At 49.3% G+C, this 18,527-nt stretch overlaps 1 protein-coding gene and 1 long non-coding RNA gene across 2 annotated transcripts; one reads left to right on the forward strand and one right to left on the reverse strand.

Annotated features, from left to right (window-relative positions):
* Positions 1–10,102: 10,102 nt before the first annotated feature.
* On the reverse strand, positions 10,103–18,404 carry PMVK (phosphomevalonate kinase). Its single transcript, XM_045545215.1, has 5 exons — positions 18,032–18,404; positions 16,203–16,266; positions 13,690–13,842; positions 11,727–11,856; positions 10,103–10,631 (listed from the first exon to the last, which is right to left on the reverse strand). Exons 1-5 carry the CDS (start codon positions 18,124–18,126, stop codon positions 10,495–10,497), a joined length of 579 nt encoding a protein of 192 aa, XP_045401171.1. The 5' UTR covers positions 18,127–18,404; the 3' UTR covers positions 10,103–10,494.
* On the forward strand, positions 16,198–16,538 carry LOC123634036. Its single transcript, XR_006733853.1, has 2 exons — positions 16,198–16,373; positions 16,462–16,538. It is a non-coding gene; the product is annotated as an uncharacterized LOC123634036 (long non-coding RNA).
* Positions 18,405–18,527: the final 123 nt, after the last annotated feature.

Genomic DNA, 18,527 nt, shown 5'->3' on the forward strand with positions numbered 1-18,527 from the left:
GAGAGAGAGAACAGAAGGCAAGGGCCTGAGGAACACCTGTATTTCTAGGACAAGAAGAGAGGAGGAGTCAGAAATAGAAAAGGCAGGAGAACCAAAAAAGTGAATTCAAGAGACAGGGAGTGGGTAATCCAATCGGCTGATGCAGACTGGTCATGAGCGAGAACTGAAAAGAGCTCTGTCTGTGATGGGTGACCTTCAAGAATCAGCTTCAGCAGACACAGGAGCAGAGGTCAAATCGCAAAGCGCTCAGGAGCAAACGGGGAGAAAGAACTGAGATGGCATCCGAGGGCTCAGCAGAAGGAAAGCTGTTCAGGACAGGGGAGGATGAGGGAACTGGAAAAACCGAGAGAGTGGCGACTGGATGCAGCAGTCATAGACGGGGCGGATGGGGCGCCACTGGGGAGTTAAGCTTAGAAAGAGCAGGGGCAGACCGTCCCCCACCAAGGCCGGAGGGACAGGAGGAGAAGATGGGGTCAAGGAGGTGAGATGGGGACTCAGCCACCCTGGCTTTCATCACTTTTTCAGACTTCCTGGTGCCTGGAAAAGAGACAACAACAAGATGGCCACACCAGCACTGTGTGTCTGGATCTGCGCTAAGGGACCCAAACGCCCCAGAGCCCAGTCACTTTCATGGTCATACTCACGGGCTCCTGACCAGCCATGGATTCACTTACGCATGTGACTCACTGCCCACCTGCTGCATGATCAGTGCTGGGAATTAGATCAGTAAGAGGGGACAGATCCTGACCTTGTAGAGCTCAGAGGGTCACAGGGAATACAGCTAAGTAGACTTTCACAGGGGTGAGGCAAGATAGAGGGTGCTGTAGAATTCCAGAGCAAGGACACTTCACCTTGGAAAGGGACAGAGGAGTAGTAAAACCAGAGAAGGAAGTGACATGGAAGCACAGAATCAAAGCAAGAGGAAGAGTTAGCCAGGAAAACAGAAGGGGCAAGAGAGTTCTGGGTAGAAAGCACAGTACACTCAAAGGTACAAAGGTGAAAGAGAGTCTGATGAGTTCCAGGAACTGGGATCAAAAAGTTCAGAGTGGGCCAGGCGCGGTGGCTCACGCCTGTAATCCTAGCATTCTGGGAGGCCAAGGCAGGCAGATCACTCAAGGTCAGGAGTTCAAGACCAGCCTGAGCAAGAGCAAGACCCCCGTCTCTACTAAAAATAGAAAGAAGTTAGCTGGATAACTAAAAATATATAGAAAAAATTAGTCGGGCATGGTGGCGCATACCTGTAGTCCCAGCTACTCAGGAGGCTGAGGCAGGAGGATTGCTTGAGCCCAGGAGTTGGAGGTTGCTGTGAGCTAGGCTGATGCCACGGCACTCTAGCCCAGGCAACAGAGCAAGACTCTGTCTCCAAAAAAAGAAAAAAATATACCAAATAAAATAAAATAAAAACCTAATTATGAGTACAGGACTCCATAGGTCATTACATCCTGGGACCAAAACAACCATGTACATTGCATACTGAATAAAATCCATAACACTTGGGGTGGGGGGTGTTGAGAGGGAATGATTACAGTGGCTAAATCTGGGTGTAGCCCACCTCTGGGGAATGGTCATGCTTGAAGGTGCAGACCCGGGGAGGTGGGGGGGGGAGGGGATGGAGGTATGACTACATGATGAGTGCCAGGCGCACTGTCTGGAGAATGAGAATGGACGCGCTTGGGACTCTGACTCGGGGGGATGGGCGGGACATGGACAATGTATATGACCTGAACTTATGTACCCCCATGATGAGCTGAAATAAAAAAAAAAAAAAAAAAAAACATGGGCTCCTGAAAGCAAAGTGGGGTCCAGGAAGTCAGGGTATCAAGGGTATCAAGATATGGAGATGACCACCTGTCCTGGCCAACACTCGGTGAGGTCAAGCCCCTCACTGATATGTAAGTAGAGGATAAAACCCAGGTGTAGGTGGGTCAAACTACCCTGAGGAAGAAGGTGGAAGAATTGGGGCATGAGTGAGGTGATGTTACTGGGCACCCCAAGCTCTCTTCATTTTCCCTCATGCCTGGGTGGGTCCCAATGGCAGCAACTGCAGGAGGGGATGTGTCACCATGCCCTGCTTGGCTTGCAAGAGTCAGCACATCTAGTTCAGAGGTTCTGCAAGTTACCATCACGTCACCTCACCCTCCCTCCTCCTGAAGGCATTACCATATATGTTTAAGTTAATAGCATCCCAAATCACAGCTTCATAAGAAAAAAGAAATTTTTTCTTTAAAAAAAAATACATTAATTTAGTAACAACACAAGGTGGTGGTGGTATTTTCTTATCTGTCTCCCCAACTGATCTCTGAGCTCCCCAAAGGCAAAGGCTGGGTTTTGTTCAACCTTATACATCTTGATCCATGTGCAGAGAGTGATGGATACTTGTTGGTTGAATGAATGAATGAATGAATGATCAGGCTCATACTCAGCTTGGTTTCATGGGAGCTGAATGTAATTGACTATATCTTTTTTGAGCTAGTCAAGTTCAATCCCACCAGATGACACAAAGGTGGGGCCCTGTGAAGAATGATTTGACAGGCCGGGCGTGGTAGCTCACGCCTGTAATCCTAGCACTTTGGGAAGCCAAGGCTGGAGGATCATTTGAGGCCAGGAGTTGGAGACCAGCCTGAGCAACATAGCGAGACCCCATCTCTACAAAACTTTAAAAATTATCCGGGCATGGTGGCACACACCTGTAGTCCTAGCTACTTGGAAGGCTGAGGCAGGAGCATAACTTGAGCCCAGGAGTTTGACGTTGCAGTGAGCTATGATCACACCACTGCACTCCAGCCTGGGCAACATAGCAAGACCCTATCTCTAAAAAAAAAAAAAAAAGAAGAAGAAGAAGAAGAAGAAAAGAAGAATGATTGACAGAAGGAAACCAGGTATGACCAAGGCTTAAGCTGCACCTGACTCACACTTGCATGGCTTGTACATCCCAAGTGTGGACCTCCCAGATTCACCACTGTTATCAAGCAAAAAACCACCTATGGCCATGATGGGATGAGGTTCGAGTCCTGAGGTGTACTGAGAAGCTGCTCAGAGGCTTGGGGCCACCAAAGGGCACAGTCGAGCCTGCTTCAGGGCTGATTCTGGTTGCCCACCCCCTTCTTCATCCAACAATGATCCCATTTTCAGGACCCATTCCCAGAGCCAGTGGGAGAAGTTTCTGGGAGGGCCCCAGCACCCTGGAGGACCTGTCTGTTCGGCATATGCGAGTCTGAGCCAGCCAGACATGCTGAGAGAGGACAAAGGAGCAGGAGTAAAGGCAGATGAGCCCCAGGCAAGCCAGCCTGAGCTCAACAGTACACAGACATGGCATCAGCATTTTGCCTCTTGTTCACACGTCCATGTCTATTTCTGTGTTTCCCCTTTATTTCTTAGTAAGAATTCCTTTTCCAAAAATGCCACCTTTATCTCACATACACCAAAGGGTAAATGGGAGGGGACACTAAAAATGGAATAGAAGTTCAATTCCAGGCTCAACTCCACTGATTCTGGCTGTGTGATTTAGGGCAAGGGGGGAAGAAAAGTCATAGCCGCTGAGCTCCTGCTGGGGGCGAGCACTGTGCTGCCTGAATAAGCCTCTCCAGTAAGCAGCATTATCCCCATTTTACAGGTAGGAATCAAGGCTCAGAAAGGTGATCTAACTTGCTCAAGATCCTATAGGTAGATAGTGACAGGTGGAATTCAAATCCAACCTCAAAGTGTGTTGGGCAAAGTCACTTCACCTTTCTGTGTCCCCATTTCTTCAGCTTTAAAAAGGGAACAATAACAGGGCTATTGCAAGAATCAAATGAAATAATATTCGGGAAAACACGTGGCAAACCATGAAGATCGCCACCCATGGTAATGTCTTCCTTGCCCCTGTGCCTCCCCACTGACCCTCCCCCGGCAAGGTTCGAGCCCCTTCCTCTCTAGTGCTCTCTCCGAGAGGACAGGTGCTGAGAATGACTTTGCCAAATGGATCCAAGGCCTTGGCTCCCTGCCCGACCTGACTTGCTTGGCCAATACTCAACAAGATTTACAGCATGGTTCCTGGAACATCCCAGGTCTGCTAGAACAATGCCCAGTCCAAGCCAGCTGTCCTGAGGACAGCCAGCCACTGCAGCAGGAGACCTGAAGTGCCAAAGCCACCATTGGCTCAAGCCTGATATGCCTGGAAATTCACCAGAGGTGTCATGACGGAGGGACATTGCTGGGAATGTCCCACTTAGCAGACACTGTCAGTGCCCAGATGGAAAGCAGCCATGGTGAAGGGCAGGATCCTCCACCTCGGGAACCTCAGCCGCAGCCCCCAGGAACAGCCAGTCCAAGTCCTTGCCCGTCTCTCCCACCCCATTGTCCCCCAGCACACAGGATTATTCCCTTCTGGGAAGTGACTCTGTGGCCTCCTCATCCTAGTACAGCTTGATTCACCTAAACAGGACATGCCAGGTGGCATCAGCAGGTGGCCTGGCCTCCTCAGGGAAGGCTGGAAAAACCCAGGAAGCAGAACTGGGCGAAGCTCCCAAGGGCTCAGGCTGAGCCTTCTCTGCCGTCCTCTGGTAAAGGGCGTGGGGTCATGTTTTCTCAGAGACACAGGGTGGGGGAGAGCACGGAGTGGGGATCAGGAGCCCTGGGGCCAAGTCCTGGCATTGCCGCCAATTGCTGTCTGACCTTGAACAAACCATTTCCCCTCTCTGGGCCTCAGTTTCCTCATCTGTAAGCAAGGGGTTTGGGGCTAGATCACTGAGGTCCATTACAATATTCACTTTCTGTGACATCACATGTCTTGGTGATGACCCCTCAGAAAGTCTCACACAGTCCCTAAGACAGACCCTCCACAAGCCCCGAAACCAGAAGCTGTTAAAGACAAAATAACTGAGCAGAAAGCCGGCAGCAGATCCACTGCTCACGTCCCAGGGGACCATCACTGCCATCCACTTGGGCTCCCAAGGAACTTGCCTCTTGCTGTGCGCTCCCAGAACTCATCCGGAAGAAAAGGGTTTAAACCCTAAACTGTAAAGGGGGACTCATCGCTTCACTCTGCTGCTAGACCAGGCACCATCCAGACTCTGAATCGGGCCATGAATGCGACAGCAGCTGATCCCCATTCAATGAAAGTTGCTAAACTCCCTGTGAAGAAGACAGATGCCAGCATTCTTCACAGCTCGGCTGCCAGCAGGGACGTCCTGGGCGTGTGAGCTGGTAGCAAGCAGAGTCTCTGGGTCCTTCCCTTGACACCAAGAAAGGGAAAACTGGGCAAAGCAGACATCCCTCTGACCCCTGATAGCGTTGGATTTCAGGCAGACAGCTCCAGGCAGAGACTGAGCCCAGGAATAGACAGGAAAGCTTAGCCACCTTGGACAAGTCCCTTAGTCTCTGGCCTCATTCTACTACCTATAAAATGAAGATAAAATCCATAATCAGGCTGGACTGAAGGTGGTGAGTTCTCTCAATTGATGGTTTACAGTCAGTTACAGATTGAACTCCTTGTTCTATTCTTGCCCCTTCTCACTACTGTACTTGACTAGTCTTAAAAAATAAAACTAATCAGATTGGTGCAAGCGATAAAAAATACAATGCAGGCCGGGCACGGTGGCTCACGCCTGTAATCCTAGCACTCTGGGAGGCTGAGGTGGGAGGATCGCTCGAGGTCAGGAGTTGGAGACCAGCCTGAGCAAGAGCGAGACCCCGTCTCTACTAAAAATAGAAAGAAATTATCTAGCCAACCAAAAATATATATACAAAAAATTAGCCGGGCATGGTGGTGCATGCCTGTAGTCCCAGCTACTCAGGAGGCTGAGGCAGAAGGATCGCTTAAGCCCAGGAGTTTGAAGTTGCTGTGAGCTAGGCTGATGCCATGGCACTGTAGCCCGGGCAACAGAGTGAGACTCTGTCTCAAAAAAAAAAAAAAAAAACCCCAGTGCATAGACATGTGCTGTATAAACAACAAAAGAGCCACCCAAATGAATTGGGTGATGATGGAAAAACAAAAGAGATACAGAACTTTCACAGTGGTGTATTGGAGCCAGCTTGACAGGTTCTACCTGCTTGCAAGAGCCAATTTGCAATTGTTCCGGAATTTTGCCCACCAGTTAACATCCCATTGGTAGCTTGAAATCAGCCATAGTGGGAGTATTTACACTACAGAAATGGTCAAATGCTACAAATCGGGGCTTTTTTTTTCCCAGAGAGCTGACTGCTAAACATTTATCATAAATAAGAGTAATGCAACAGGAATCAGTCTGTTGCTGCTTCAAACACACTCACTGTCACTTTGTAAGTCCAAATGAATATTGACTACTTCATGACAGTAAGCTTAGGAAGTCATATTGTTTTCTTACACTTACGTATTTTTTTCATTTTCACAAACATTTATTGAGACCTACTAAGAGCCAGGCACCGGGGTGAGGGAGTGAGAAAGTACATGCTGTGGAGCCCTCTAGGAACGGAGATGGGGCGCTTCTTGCTCTGCTCAAGTTGCCAGGGTCCAAGTCCAAGCAACTGGGAAGGGCACCTTAGGCACAGTGAACAGCATATGCAAAGATACAGGGGCATGGATGCCAAGGCAGCTTTTAAAAATTAACTTTGGGGAAGTTATAGCATTGTTATATTATAGCATCATTTTTCCCAGCCAAACAGTACATCCTTCACCTTGCTCCCTTCACCAGAATTTAGCACCAAATTCTCTTTGATTGTTTCCAAAACCCAAATCCACTCTCAGGAAATGAGAATTTGCCATCATTGAGGCCAGGACCTCAAAGCAAATAGAAGTTTTCAAAGACATTTGATAAAGGGAACATCCCCAAAATGTCTGAGCCCAAATGCCCAAGGTGACTACTTCAGGTTGCAGCAGGCACTTAGATGAACAAGACCACTTAAATTTCCATCTCATTACCCAAAAATGCTTTACAGGGAACAATTAGGTGCCAACTTTTTTCTCTTAAGACACATCCACGTGTCTGCGTTGGAGAATGCCAGAATTTGAATTTGAAAAATGAAGGCAAAAAGAAAAAAGAAAAAATCCAAAAGCATCCAGGCAGAAAAAGGAGGTTACCTTCAAAGGAACAAAAGTCAAGGTGACCTCAGACTCTGCAACATTAAACACTAACAGACAGTGGAACCAGGTCACGAATCCTATGCCAACCAAATCTTTGTCCATGTGTAGAGTCAACAGAATGTCATTCTTTCATACACATGGGTTCAGAAAATATATCACCCACATACCCCGTTCAGAAAAAAATACATGGAGGGAGGGATGTGGAGGAAAAAAAGAAAAAACACATGAAGACACATTAAACACATTAACTGTCTGGAGAGGAATCAAAATCCAAAATTCAAAAATGGGGAAGTTGAGGTATCATAAAAGGATTGATAGTGATATGTAAACCAGTAAAGACTAAAAAATAAGTGATTGTCATAAATTTGGTTTAAAATTGGATGTTATCCATTTGTGTGAAATTCTAGAACAGGCAAAACTAATCTATGGTGAAAGAAATCAAAATAGTAGTTGTTTCTAGGAGGGCAAGGATTGAGTAGGAAGGGTTAAAAGGAAACTTTCTACAATAATGGAAATGTGCTCTGTGATAAGGGTTTGTGTTACACAGGTGTGCACATTTGTAAAAATGTATTGAACTCTTCACTTAAAATCAGTACATTTCACTATATGTAATTTTACCTGAATCTTAAAAATAAATAATATCATAACATTGAGTCTTCTAATCTAATAGTATGGTATAATTTAGTATGGTATAATTTCTCTGCTTATTCAGTTCTTTAATTTCTCTCAGCAACATTTTGTAGCTTTCAATGTACAAGTCTTGTGTGTCTTTTGTCAGATTTATCACTATTTCGTATTTTTATGCTATTGTTATTGGCATTATTTATTTCAATTTTTGTTCATTACTAAGAAATAGAAATATAATTGATTTTGAATATTGATCTTGTATCTTGCAACTTTGTTGAGCTCACTTATCAGTTCTAGTGCCTTTTCTTGAGATTCTACCAAATTTTCTACATAGATGATCATGTCATCTATGAATCAAGACAGTTTTATTTCTTTCTTCCCAGTCCGTATGCCTTTTATTTCTTTGTCTTGTCTTATTGCACTGGCTAGAATCGCCAGTAGAACGTTGAATAGGTGATGAGAGCAGACATCATTGCCTTGTTCCCAACCTGAGGAGGAAAGCAGCTAAGTATTCACCATTAAGTATGCGATCATTTTTGTAGATATTCTTCACCAGGCTGAGGACATTTGGTCCTACTCCTAGTTTGCTGACGGATTTTGTCAAATATGAATATGGAATTTGTTCCAAATTAATAATTAGAAATATGCAAATAAAATACCAATGAGATACCACCACATAACTGCTAGAATGGCTAAAATTAAAAAGACTGATCCTATGAAGTACTAGTAAGGATGCAGAGCAACTGTGACTCTCATTCATGACTCGTGGGAGTGTGGTACAACCACTTTGGAAAACCGTTTGGCAGCTTCTTAGAAAGTTAAGAAGGTATTTACCCAAGAGAAATGAAAGCACATGTCCACACAAAGCCTTGTATATTTGAATATTTAAACTTGAATATTTATAGTTACTTTATTTTTCATATCCAAACACTGGAAACAACCGAAACACCCATCGGCAGGTGAATGGGTAAACAGCTGTGGTACATTCACACCACATACCAGTAATAAAAAGGAATAAACTGTTGATATCAGCAATAAGTGGATGAATCTCAAAATAATTATGCTGAATGAAAGAAACCAGACAAAAAATAATATATTCTACATGGTTCTTTACAGAAAATCCTTGACGGTGCAAACTAATCTATGGAGACAGACGCACCAGTTGCCCCCAGGGCCTTGTCAGTGCCGAGACCCTGGCTCTCCAGGGCTTCTCTCAGAGTTGCTGGCAGCATCCCTCAGCCCCCACCTTTACACTCGACTGCTTTATTCTGGCCCCAGGTCTCTGACCCAAAGACTTTACCTCCCACATTCACCAGACTTGGCCCCAGTGACATCTGAACATTTTCATGACAAGCATCTGCTCCAGGCTCCAGAGGAGGATTTCCAAGCAGCAAGGCAATGTCCCTGGGACTGGGGGTCCGTACTTGCCTAGGCATGACAGGCATGAAATCCCAGCTTCCTTTCCTGACTTCAGGTTCCCAGGCACCTTGGGGTATGCCTCTGCCTCTCATCTAGACTGAGAGCTCTTTAAGGAGGACTGTGACCTGTTCATCTTTATGTCCCCAATGCCTGGCACCCAGCAAGGGTGGTGGCAGCAGAGGATGAGGAGATTTGGGCAGGAATGTGCAAAGTTCAGTTTGGGTCACATTGAAACTGTAATTTCTTTGGTTGCCCCCTTATCCATGAGAACTGACAGAATTTGTGGAAGGAGAAAGAAGCCAGGGCCAGAGAGCTGGAGTGCTCAGGTTTGGCCTGAGGATGGCAAGGAGCCCTGGGACTTTGTACCACACCCCATCAGAATGTGGCAGAAGGGGCCCTAGGCAGGAGTCCAGTGGCCTGTGCTCGACTACTGACCCTTACTAACCCTCTAAACCTGGACAAATTGTTTCAATTCTCTGAGTTCTTGGCACCTGCTAAATGCAGGTGAAAGGCCAGGTACAGTAGCTCACACCTGTAATCCTAGCACTCTGGGAGGCCGACGCAGGAGGATTGCTTGAGGTCAGGAGTTCAAGACCAGCTTGAGCTACAATGATGTTACTGTATTCTACCCAGGGTGATAGAGCGAGACTCTGTCTCAAAAAAAAAGAAATGCAGATGAATATATTCTCCTTGCCATTTCTGTGAAGAATCTAGAAGAAATCTGGAAATTATAAAAGGCTATATAAATAAAAGGGGCACTTGCTGGTGGCACTTTCTGTGGATCAAGCCTTTCTTGGGGCCATCCCAGAGGGTGAGACCCTCAACCCCAGTCCCTCCTCTGACACAAGCAGGCCTCTTGCCTGCGAGGTGCAGGTCTAGCTCAGCCTCTGTGGGATACCTTTCAGCCCAGGAGGGAGGTGGAGCTGGGGCCCACAGCCACCATGACACCCCACCCCTTCTGAGCTCCACACAGACCAGGTTGGCATCGGGAAAATGAGAGATATCCAGCTCTGAGCCTATACTCCAAGGAGGTTTATTAGCATCCACACCGGGGAGCCCGCGATCTTGCCCAGAACGAGGGGCCAAGCACACCGAGACAGGGAGGCAAGGCCACACGGGCTGAGAAGCCTGGCACCCGTGGAGACGGTGACGTTTCTGCTTCAAGCACAGCCAGTTCACCCTCCTGTGCCCTTTAAGTCTCCTTCTGAAGAGGCAGGGCTATGCTCTCCATAGGGAAATGAGGTCCCCAGAAGTCTCCTGACCTGCTCGACATCCACCAGCCCCCCAGAAATCTAGACCCAGGCCCTCTGCTCCTCCACCTCAGGATCCTACCCCACCTCCTGCAGGGTCAGCGCCATCCCCACCCCGCAGCCCCCCCCCGGTGCATCCTAGAACCCATCCTAGAACCACTACAGTCTGGAGCGAATAAATCCTATGAGGCTCTCCAACTGCTCCTCCAGGCGCTGTGCATCTCCATGGTTCTCGATGACCCAGTCAAAGCCCCCAAAGTTGTCCAGGCCACATTCTGACTCAGCATCGTCCACCCCTGTGGAGGAGGCACAGCAAGGTCAGGCCCCAGCCCTCCAGACGGACACCAGGCACAGAGGCCCACTGGCCTCTCCTCTGCTACCCCCAAGCCACGCTCTACCCACCCCGAAGGCACCTCCACACCCTTGAAACACTGTGATGGCAGCTTCAGCAGCCCTCAGCCACCTAAGCCCCAGATGGCCCCTGTTGACTTAACCCTTCATTTGCCACCGCCTACAGAGGGTGGATTGGGTCATTCAAAACCACAGACAAACCAAAAGGGCACTCATTTTCATTTTATGTCAAGCCGGTTGTGTCCATTTTGCCTGACTCAGTCGTCTCGGGAGGTAGTGTGTGCCAGGGTCAGAAGCACAGGGTTGAGGGGCCAGCTCCTGCTCTCACTCTGTGACCCTGGGAAAGAGACTTAACCTTCCCAGGCCAGTGCCTCATCTGACCACGGATATGCTAATAGCAGCATCCACCTGGCGGATCTGTAGTGATGATAAGGAGAGATGATGTGCATAGAGTGCTCAGCATGGGCCTGGTCTGGGTGAGCGCCCCAGCGACAAGCAGCCATTCATAGTGGCCATACCTGTTGCATCTAAACTTCTCCAGGTCACAGTGACCTGGCGCAAGAAGGAGGCCTGAGCTGTTCCTCTGAATTGCCCACAGAGCAGACCCTGGACTTGTACCATTGAAGCTCCTAGGAGAGCTTTCTCTGCCACCCCTGCTACTGTGGTAATTAAACAGGAGTGAGATTTGTCAGACTTGCCCTCTGACCACTGTCACTTCCCCCACCAGCCTGGGGAGCAAAGGTGAAGGGTCATGGGGGTAAGTCCCAGCCAGACCTCCAGAGAAGCCCACTGGCCTTGAGAAGACGGCCCAAGTAAGGGAACCAGGCCAAGATCACAGGGGGACCTTGATCCCCAAGGACACCCTCCACTGCACCACTCCCTAACCTCAGAATCTACTTTATAATCCCTCACTCACTTCCCCCAGGCCCGCGGGGGAGAGAGAGCAGGAGACCTGGAGCACAGGGGGTAGCCTGTGCCCTGCACCTGGGGTGGCTGGCCTGTGTGCAGAGCCCTGGAGACAGAAGTCATGAGTAGCTCACCTGGCGTGAACTCCCAGCCCCGCTGCTGTCGGCTCTGCTCCAGAGCTACCACGCGGACTGTCTGCGTCACGGCCCCATAGGCCTCCCGAAACCACTGGATATCGGACACTCTCCGTGTATCACTCACCAGCTGCAGGGGAGGGACACAGACAGGTAACCAACAGGACAGGGTGCTGGAGGTGAGGGAAAGTGGGGCCTACAGAACCCAGAGCAGCGGTGGGGCTCCACCCCCCATGACCACGAGCAAGTCAGCAGCATGGACGGGAGCAGCCTCCTCATTCACAGATCCATCCACTCACTGAACGTGCTGCTGAGGGCTGATTGCGTGTCACACGGTGCTGCTGACATGGCCACTCACCCAATTACTGAGCAAGTATTATAGCAAGCACCTACTGTGCCGGGGCACTGTGCTAGGTGCTGAGGCTGGAGGGGTGAACAAAACAGACCTTGTGCCTGCCCTCTCGGGGCTTACTGTCCAGTGGAGAGACAGGCGCTAAACAAGCAGCTTTCCGAACAACTGAGTGATCACAGTGTGCATCAACAACGTCTCAACTCCAACGCGGCTGAAATGCAACTCCTGATTTTCCCTCCAATCCTATTCCTCCCCCTACTTCCCTGTCTCAGAAAATGACAATTCTATTTGTCTAGCTGCTCAGAACAAAATCCATGGTAGGGTCTCTCAACCCATAAGCAAATCCTATTGGCTCTGTCTTCAAAATGGGTGCAAAATCAACCCCTTCTCTCCACTCCACCACCACTCTGCACCCCAGCCACACTCACCTGTGTCACAGAAACATCCGTCCTTCATCCAGCCTCTCTGCTTCTGCTCCGCCTGCCCCAGCAGCCAGGGCGAGACTTTCAAATCTTAGATCATGTCCCTCGTCTGCTCAAAACCCTCCAATGACTCCCCATCTCACTCCCAAAGACCCTACCTACATGATCTGACCTCACCCACTCTGGCCCCTGGCTCGTCCTCCAACACACCAGACACACTCCCACTGCAGGCCTTTGCACTCTCTGCTCTTTCTGGAAAGCTACTTCCCAAATATCTGCTGCCTTATTCACTACCTTATTTTCTTCAGGTCTTGCTCAAATGTCATCATATCAGTGAGGCCTTCCCTGACACGCTTAACGAAACAGCAGCCCCTCTCTAGCCCTCCTCATACCCTAGGCCTGCTTTATTTTGCTCCTTAGTATTTATCTCCACCTGCCACAGCCTATATTTATTTTGTGCCTATCTCTCCCCACCCCCATCTGTAACGTAAGCTCCCTGAAGACAGAAAGACTTATAGCATTTCTGCACCAGTGTATCGCCAACACCCAGAACCATGCCTGGCATAAGTAGAGACTCTATATTCACTGCCAGAATGAATGAGGAAGGAAAGGGGTAGTGTGCTGTGGGAGCACCTGCCAGGGAGCACCAGTTATGATGCTGGTATCAGGGAAGGCTTCCCTGTGGAGGTGTCACGTAAGCTGAGCTGGAGCTAACTAGGGAAAGGGGGAAAGAAAGGACAGTCCAGACAGGTGGAAGCGCATGTGCAAAGGCCCTGATTCTGGAAGGACCTGGATTATCTGAGGGACCAGAGAGAAGGCCAGTGTAGCTGCAGCTCAAGCAGTAAGGAGGCTAAAAGGGTAGCAGGAGCTGATCATACAAGGCCCAGAAGTTCACGCTAAGGATGGTGATTTTGTTCATGAGAAAAATGGGAAGCCACCGAAGTGTTCTAAACAGAAGAGTGACAGACTTAGTTTATGTTTTTAGAAGGTCACTCCGGCTGCTGTGTATTGAATGGATCACAGAAAGCAAGAGCCAAAGCCAGAGGCCAGGGCGGAGGCTACTGATATTGCCCAGGCGAGAGATGGTGGGGGCTTGGACCAGGCAGGGCGGTGGCAGTGGAGCCAGAGGTGAACACAGGGGAGAGCTGGGGAAACAGGTGTTCTTCATGCTGCCATGGCGCCCTCTTACCCAGATGGGCTGGGAGACGCCCTCCACAATCTTCCTGCAGAAGCAGCCTGGGTCGGCCTGGCGTTTCTCCTCCCCCCAGCGGATCATGTCCCTCCGATAGGCCTCCTTGTAGGTGCTGGCATCCAGGAGTCTCTGGAAGTCCAAGCCATGTTCCTGCCCAAAGCACATCACATCTGTGTCACCGGCCTCTCAACCTCAGTGTTTTCTCCTAAAACAGTGAAACAGCCATCCCTACCCTCTCCTGCCTCCCCCAGAGCAGATGCAAGATTTTGGCCAGGACAAAGGTCTGCCAGGGAAAGGGCCCTAGCAACTAAGAAAGCCCCAGCACTGGCACATGGAAGAAAGGTCTTGGGATAATCCGGAAATTGTTTCCATTTGTCTTTGAAACGTGTGATGTGGTTTTCTCTTTTGCAGTTTTACCTTCCCAATTATTTCTGGCTTAAACTAATCCTGAAATTAGTTTGCATCCCCTGGGCACAGGCTTAGCCTTCAACTAAAGTGGGAAATCTGAAAAAAAAACAAAAAAAAACAAAAAAAAACTGCATTCCACATCCTCCCACTACCCCTCCTGGCATTATTTGCCCCCTTCCCAAATCCCAAGGAGAGTATAGGTCTCCCTCCTCTCCCCCTCACGCCTTTCCCATCCCCAGATCCCTGGCACCTTTGCTGAAACAGCATCACTCCAGTTGGCTCTGGGCACTCCCAAGCCTCCCACATCCAGAGGCCTCCCTCAGGCAGGAGGAGCTGCTCTGACCACCCTGGAGAGCTGCTTCCAGACCCGGCCTCCCCTTCTCCAGGGACACTGACAAGCAGAGGGGTCCACCCAGAGAGCCTCAGGAGGGAACAGGTCTGAAAAACAACCCAGTTCAAGTTCTGGCTCCCCCACTAACTCACTGCAGCAAGACATTCTCCCTTCAGGCTCCCACTTTAATGGCCCACCTGCCCTCTCTTTTCCCAGGCGAGGTCAGCAGCCACCTCCCACTTGTGAAGTGGTTTCCCTCCTGGAGCGCTGTGATCTGCTTGTCAGTTACATTTCCCATTGTGACGTAAGAAATCAATGCACTAACATTTCATTTCGGTTTTGTTCTTTAATGGGAGTGGGGGATGGAGTGGTGCTGGACTTCCAAACAGCAAGGGCAGTCTGGCCTATCACAGTCCCTCAGAGGTTTTAAAATTATTTAACACAAACTCCTGCCCCTCCTCCCTTCCCACCCCCGGTCTGGCTCAGTAGGTCTGGAGCAGGGCCTAAGTGGGGAACTTTGGAAGTAGATCACTGGCTTGGAAACTGCTCCTTGGAGGCCTTCAGAAGCATGCAGGCCCCACTGGGGAAGGCAGAGTGGCTCCTCCTTGCCCTCTTCCCTCCTCCCCCCACAACCAGAGTCTCTCTCGGTCTGTCTCCTGGATACAAGGAACTTCTGCATCCAATTTCACATGGGAAAGGATCTCGCTAAAAAAAGTTGAAAACCCCTGAACCTCATTGTCTCCAGGATCCCTCAGGCTGCCACCCTCCCAATGGGTCTGTTAGCTGGTGAGAGAAAACCCAGTGCTCCCCACGGAGGCAGGGCTGCCATCTAGCAGGGGGGACAAATTCATTTTATGTGGCTCTAGAGGCCTCTTGGGTGCACCTAGAGGCCAAGGGCAGAAACGTGGGCAAGCAGGGGGCTGTCACTGTGTGGGAAGCTGACCTTGCCTTCCAGGTTCCCTCCCTGAAGTCTGAGATTCTGAGAGTTCCTATGTACTCATTTTTTAAACTTCTGTCTTAACAATCTATTTTTTTAAATCTCGTGGTTCAAAATTGAAAAGATACACAGTTCATTTATAGTGAAAAATCTCTCTCTCCCCCCGTGCCCTCCCTGAAGGCAAACAGTGGCACCATCGCTCACGTCACCTTCCAGGGCGGTGCAGACACACAGCCAAGCACCTGTGACGGCGCTTAGCACAACCCAGTCACCCCAGAAAGATCTGCCGAATGGCTGAATATGTGAGCAAATATATTTATGATTCTCGGTCACAAAGTCCTTCTGGACTTCCTCTTCAGTTTTAGACAAATGTAGCATTGTTCTACAAGTTGGGTTTTTTTCACTTGATAAATTATCTTGACAACTCATGTGACTAAATTTCTAAGGGAATAATTCTAGGGGTGGTATCAGGCCAGCGGAGGGTGGAGTGAGGGGTGGTGTGAGATATCTTATGTTTTGAGTAAAGGGACATCCCTGTTAATCACATGGCATCAGAGATGCCAACTAGAGCGGAGTGTCTACAGCCTTTCCTGGACACACCTCGAACATGCTCTGGGGAAGTGGCCTGATATAAATGAGGCTATCAGGAAAGAAGTTTAGGCTGAAAAGGCCGCTCCCCCCACAAAGGGTCCACTCAGAGAAAACCAAGAGCTGGCCACACCCTGCTAGCAGAGGTCATGAGGATCATGCCAGTGACTCAAGCAGCAGCCACAGCTCCAAAGCCCAGGAGCTGGCTCCTCCCAACGCATCAGCTGCCACAGAGCCACCGCCTACCTGAGCGTACTGCTCCTTGAGTGGACTGGAGAGCCGGAGGACAGCACAGACGTCAGCTCCAAGTCTGTGGGACAGGGAGATCAGAATCCAATTAACCTAGAGGCTCCAGGAGTTTCCAGCTACCAGAAGAGGAGTCCAGAGGCCTGGGTTGAAGTCCCATTTCTGCTAGTGGTATTATGTAACCCTGGGAGGTCTCAACGACCCTGATGCTATTTCCTCATCGGCAAACAGGGATAACACTGTTCTGTCTCCCACGCAGGATTATTATGAAACTCATATGACTATAAAAGAGCCTTGAAACTAACAGGTAAAACCTATAAAATGGTAATTACAGTAGGAACATCTGGGCCTGGCAATATTCTGGCTAGATTAGGTTACCACTGGGACCCTGAACTAATTCTCTCACAGCCAAGGGCATCTCAGTCTCAACTGACTTGGTCACCACAACATATTATAAATAATTCATTCATTCAGTTGTTCAATTTATTTAACCAACCATTTATTGGGTACTATATTTGGATCCAGGTGATACAAATTTAAATAAGACACATGATTCCTATTCTGGCCTTGAGCTGCTCACAGACACACTTAATGACGTAGTGAGATAAATATTCTTATTTTCATGTTTCAGATGAGGAAACTCAAGTTGAGCAAGGAGGGCTGATGTGCCCAAAGCAATACTGGAAGTAATGAAGCCAGTACTGGTAAAACAAAAATAGCCAACACTTAGTTCTCACACCTTTACTAGGTACCAAGAATTGTTCTAAGCTCTTCATGTGCATTTAATCCTTACAACCACCTTATTATCATCCCCATTTTACAGATGACAAAATCGAGGCACAGAGTGGATAAGAAACACACTAATAAATGGTGAACCAGGATTCAAATCCCAGCAGTCTAATTCTAGGGCCTGTGACCATTATTTGACTTCTGTGTTTGGAGGTAAGGAGAGATGACAACTTAGGAAAAAGTAGTGAGATACTTGGTGGTGAAAGACATGTGGTGACCTCTGCCCTGGGCTCCCCCACAATTTCTTAGAACTCCCCCCCAGTACTCAAAATCAGCCTCCTAGTACCCCCACCACACTGGCCTTCCAGAGGCCCACTCCACCTCCTGCCCCGCCTCTGCTCCCCGACCCCACCCGCCCATGTGTCAGCAGAAATGCTCCCACAAGGAATGTCTCCTGTGAGAGTAGACACTGTGTGACAGGTATTACTGCTACGTGGGGGCCAGTGAGGTAAGGCAAAGAGAAACCAGTCCTTGAAGCCAAAGCTGAATTTGAGTCCTGGATTTGCCACTTACTTTGTGTCCCTGGCAAGATTTTTGCTTCTTTGTTTAACTTTTCAGAGGTCTTTTCAGTTTCTTCATCTGCGAAACGCAGATACTAATACCACACAGTACCTACCTAAGAGGTCATGAGGATTAAATGACACATACACACAGTGCCTGGCACAAAATAAAGACAAACCCCAACTATTAGGTGGTGGGCGGAGCAAGGAGCCTGACTTTGGAATCCGTTGTGAGAATTAGGAATGGTATATGCAAAGTGCGTGGGTAGAAACTGTTATTAATGCTCCTTAGAGAGAGAGACCTACAGCTTAGGGTCTTCGGAGAGGTGGCCGCCTGGTTCTTCAAAGTGGGCGTGTGTAGATTGCTGTTTGAGTTGATGCTGACAATCTTCCACCTTCCCCGGCTCAGTGCTGGCTCAGTGCTCGTCCTGCCCTGCAGCCGGGGAACCCCTACTCCAAAGCGCTCTCCATCACACTCAAACGCACCCGTGTCCCCTGACGCGGGGAGCTCCCCTTCCTCCCGCCCCGCCCCACGGACACCTGCTCTGCAGCGCCTCGGTCACGAAGTCCTTCCCGGATTTCCTCTTCCCGCTGAACAGCAGCACGAGCCGCGGGGCGCCTCCCAGCGGGCCCATGTGGCCGGCCAAGCTTTTCGATCCCTAAAGCTGACACTTCTCCCTACCCTTAAAATCGCACCACCTCGCGCGAAGTGGACGCGGCCACTACGTGGAGCGGCAACAAGCGATGCCGCCCTCTGCCCGATCGCTGCAGAGAGGACTGACAGCCCGCGTGTGCACACTTTAACTCACGTCTAAAGAAATACGGACAGCAAAGGGGAGAGAACTATGAACAGAAAGGAGGTTTATTCCCGGCGCGGCCCTCCCTAAAGCAGCTCCCCTACCAGGACGCACTTAGGACGGCCCAAGCCCGCCCAGACCCCGGCGTCACGGCCCCGCCTCCTCAACTGACACCCGGGGCCGAACTGGACGCAACTACTCTCCTCTAAGGGGGATGACGTCTCAAGACTTCCTGAGGT

Source organism: Lemur catta, chromosome 3 (assembly GCF_020740605.2).
Source record: "Lemur catta isolate mLemCat1 chromosome 3, mLemCat1.pri, whole genome shotgun sequence".
In the NCBI taxonomy this organism is placed as follows: Eukaryota; Metazoa; Chordata; class Mammalia; order Primates; family Lemuridae; genus Lemur; species Lemur catta.

Bases quoted from the DNA above. Each gene is read 5' to 3' on its own strand.
- PMVK (XM_045545215.1), bottom strand. From the start codon at position 18,126: ATGGGCCCGCTGGGAGGCGCCCCGCGGCTCGTGCTGCTGTTCAGCGGG. The intron at 16,267-18,031 runs GTGTCCGTGGGG...CCTGTCCCACAG, and splicing joins ACCGAGGCGCTGCAGAGCAG to ACTTGGAGCTGACGTCTGTG. The intron at 13,843-16,202 runs GTAGGCGGTGGC...TGCTTTGGGCAG, and splicing joins TCAAGGAGCAGTACGCTCAG to GAACATGGCTTGGACTTCCA.